Here is a 3,818-nt window from a genome sequence, read left to right as displayed (position 1 = left end):
TGTGTGTTGCTTGATTCGGTGTCTGAACTTGTCTGGAATACGTGGTAGCCTAGGTAAGGTTTAGGTTGTGTACTTATTGAGAAGTGTCTCATGGTTGTATCAACCAAACCATTTCAGAGCACCCACCCGAGCCATGAACCTTCCGCCGTCGCCGCCGCAGCGTTTTGGGATTGTTATGCATACTGATCATGATGTTGTAGAATACCCGATAGACGAGAATTTGACCTGGATTAAGCATACTTCTGTCGTATGGGTAGACATAGGGCAACCTCTTTGGCAGGCCCATACCTACACTGCCTAGATGTTTAGGGACGGGATGGACGAGTTCGGACCCGTCCGAGGAGTTGATGTGCCCTTTGACGGAATAGGGGACTGGGATCCGTCGGCCATACCCCTTCCAGATGGAGAGATGACTAGTTTGAAAACTAGTCTAGCCCAGTCCGGACATCAGCCTGATCCTACAGTACCGGAATTAGATCCGGAGTCGAAAGAATCCCAGGCAAGGTATGATCCAATGAATGTAGATCTAGGAGTAATACCCGAGGAAGAACCCAGGGAGGATGAGCCGGAGGATGAGCCAGAGGACGAGCTAGTAGAGGAGCCAGAGGAGGAGCCAGAAGAGGAGTCCGATGACGAGAAGAGGATTGAGGGTCAGATAAAGTCGGGAGATGAGGATAACCCGATCAAGATTGAGGCTGATTCGGAGTCGTCGGATGAGCATGTGCCTGATGAGGATTCGAATGGGGATTCCGAAAAGAGTGAGTCAGAGTGGATGCCATCTAGAGGGCGTAGGGATTAGTTTTGGAGCTGAGGAAGAGTTTGGAAGTGTCCCATTTTGGTGTAGTGCCTACCCATGCTACTAATCTTTTTGTGATATCGGTGGTTTGCAGTTTAGTAGTTCAGTGTGCATATTTTGCTTCGTGGTTTGTAAATGGCGGTTGTGGCATAAGTTTATATTGTAAATGGATATTGTACTTAAATCGAGGTATAGTATAAGATTTGGCGGTTTAGCAATTTATTCTCCCTAGTACCCTTGGTAAATCATTGTCTGGGTGTTTGTTGTTTCCGCCGCGATTAAACTCTGATGGGTTCATTTGGGTCGGCGACGTTTCCTGGGACGTCGCACTAATTCGACCGAAGAGGGATGTCGCGTGCTCGATGGGGTTCGGGGCGTGACAGTTATTCGGCTTTATCCCCAAGCCTACATCCACTTTCAATACTAACAACTACAATAAGGCTGAAATCTACTAGTAATCTTCAAGACAAGTTACAATCAACAAATATCGCATTTCAATATATCACACTATCAGGAGTCATGTACTATTATCATTCTTGTACACTTGCTCTTGTCATTGATTACAAACAATATCACCACACAGACATTGACATCAGGATAAACAATAGCTAATAACAAAAACCGAGCAAAGAAGAAGACTCAAAGGACAAGACTCATTGTGTTTGTTTTTCTCCCAACCTAATTACTTCTTTTGGACTCAATATAGCGCCAGCCATCCAGACCATTGCCCATCGAGATCCTCAAGTAGCCGTTGGTTCTAGCCGTTGCCAACAATAGACGTCGCTAGAAATTGTCAGAACAGCTCTTTGGCAATGACTGTTTCCAAAACAGTGTCAGTGTACTTTTGTCAGACTTGCTCATTAATGCCAAAACTGCTCTCGTCCAACTCTAGTGATCTTTCTGCGAATTCCAAGCATTTGTAATGGCTGTAATCCCGAACATCCTCATATGGTTGTTATTCAAACATCACCAATGATATAATGTTAGGCAGAGTTGTGTCACCTATACTACCTCATAAAGTCAAATTTTTGAAGTTGGTTTCCCTCCACCGAAATGTTCAATGTAAACCCAGCAATCTATTACTCGACTATAAAGTGAATGGTTTCTTTTCCAAGTTTGCATATCATTTGTAATTGCCCACTTCTTCCACTGCAATAGATTACCAACCATTTTAGCCTACAGATTGTCCCGACCCTCCTGACGGACGGGGAAAAGATGAGTTTAGAGGTATTGTCAAGTTGCGAACCAACGGTCCTCAATTAAGGCGAGTTCTCCCAAGCCCTTACCTCGGTAAGTTTGGAAAATTTATTTAGATTCAATCAATCTTAAGAGAATTTTATCATGTGAGGAAGTCACCACTAACCTTGTAAGGGCCAGCTATGAGCCAAGTGATATTGTCCCAAAGTCCTCATTGAGTTCTTGTTCTCCTCGATTTTTGTACCACCATCCATTCTCCAAATTTTTCATCTTGTTTTGGAGCATCAAAGTTATCTCTTCTAGTTGTAGCATTTTCTGTAGGAAATCTTTCGCCTTGTTCAGCTTCCCCAGGCACAATCCTACCATCGCAATCTTCCGTTCTATGTCAATGACAGCCACAATGAAAGCGAATTAGATGCAAGCCTTCATATTCAATCTTGAATTGATTCCCAGCAATAATAAGAGATTTAGTGAGATCAATTTGAACACACATCCGGGCGTAATTACCTCTTTCCGCAGCAAGTGTTGTAGCATCCGCCTTCAGAAGAAGGTTAATTCAATTCCCTATGCGCATTAAGAATTATTCATCAAAGTATTCAAGTGATAGCCGAGGAATGTGAACCCAAGCTGTCACTTTGTTTATAGTAGCCTTTTCTAAAATAAAGTTGGGAACCATAGGTTGTATCACCAAGTAATGGTCGAAAATCATCCAAGGACCATTTTTCAAAACCGACTCATGGTCCTCGACCAAATTAAACTTAACAACAAAGAATCCATTGCTAACATCAACCATTGACAGTTCACCATTCGATTTCCACATAGTCAATAGTCATAGCAGGAGAAAGGAGTACCCTATATTACGACCCAACAATTTGATTATCAATGCTTTGCGCCAAGGGGATCTGAGTCGGCTTTTATCTTCCCTACAAATTCCGATGACTGGACAATCGAAATATTCCTCATCAATTACTTCTTCATCAGAATCGTCCCAGATTGACGAATCCTCTTCCATTTCAATGGAAATTCCAATATTTTTACCCAAGAGGGGCTCACGATAAGAAGGGCGATTCATCATTCCTCGCGTACCAATACGAGCTTCAAAACTCAATTTTGCCTTCTTTTTACTTCTATCAAGTTGGTCCACCTCTTGTTGCGAAAGCTCAGTGGAGTGGAGAGGGGGAATTCGAGAAGACATACCTAGTTTGCAGGTCCAAGTACGCGTCGCTCGCGAAAACCCTCTAGAATCCGTCACCATCTATTTTAATATATGGATAACCACCCAATTTTTCGCACACTTTGGCATGTGCCAAAATACTAGATAAATTAAAGCAAACTTTAAATTATTTGAACACATTCACATATTCTTTTGTATTTACCCTTAGAAACCTATCACCGTTTTGGATATAGTGGGCCTGGATTAAGTAGATTGGTTCTCAGCCTAGAACTGGGAATCAACATTGACTCTCGCTTCCAAAAGATTGAAATCGAGAACCAAGCCGCCCTGTTCCGTCGCTTCCTGGGGAGAGAGGCTTGCTTTGCTTTGCATTTGTTTTCCGTGTACCCCTCTTCAATTTTTTTGTCAGATCTTTTTCTCAACTTTTTATTTGCTATTACTTTTCTTTCTTCTTCTCCATATTCTTCTCCAAATCTCTTCCCCTCATTAAAAAAAAGATTTTGCAATCGATTTGTATTACACTTGCGTATGCAAGTGAAGGCACAGAATGACATTTTCACGCTTAGACACCAAGAAAAAGGGAAAAATGTTAGAAAAGTCATAAATATATTGCATTTGTGTCAATATAGTCATAAATCTTCTTTTGCCTTT

General features: G+C 42.1%; 1 protein-coding gene across 1 annotated transcript; it reads left to right on the top strand.

Moving 5' to 3' along the window:
- The first annotated feature begins 316 nt into the window (after nucleotides 1-316).
- Nucleotides 317-3,235, top strand: LOC130137144 (dibasic-processing endoprotease-like). The gene is made up of 2 exons (XM_056307908.1): nucleotides 317-758; nucleotides 3,129-3,235. Exons 1-2 carry the CDS (start codon nucleotides 317-319, stop codon nucleotides 3,233-3,235), a joined length of 549 nt encoding a protein of 182 aa, XP_056163883.1.
- The last annotated feature ends 583 nt before the right edge of the window (nucleotides 3,236-3,818 follow it).

This window comes from Syzygium oleosum, unplaced genomic scaffold (assembly GCF_021117445.2).
Source record: "Syzygium oleosum isolate NSW1041296 unplaced genomic scaffold, Sole_v2.1 Sole_v2.62, whole genome shotgun sequence".
In the NCBI taxonomy this organism is placed as follows: Eukaryota; Viridiplantae; Streptophyta; class Magnoliopsida; order Myrtales; family Myrtaceae; genus Syzygium; species Syzygium oleosum.
Note: the sequence above shows the minus strand (reverse complement) of the source record. Positions and strands in the feature narration are given on the sequence as shown.

Excerpts from the sequence above, each read along its gene's own strand:
- LOC130137144 (XM_056307908.1), top strand. The coding sequence starts at position 317 with ATGGACGAGTTCGGACCCGTCCGAGGAGTTGATGTGCCCTTTGACGGA. Across the intron at positions 759-3,128 it reads GAATGGGGATTCCGAAAAGA|TTGGTCCACCTCTTGTTGCG; the intron begins GTGAGTCAGAGT and ends ACTTCTATCAAG.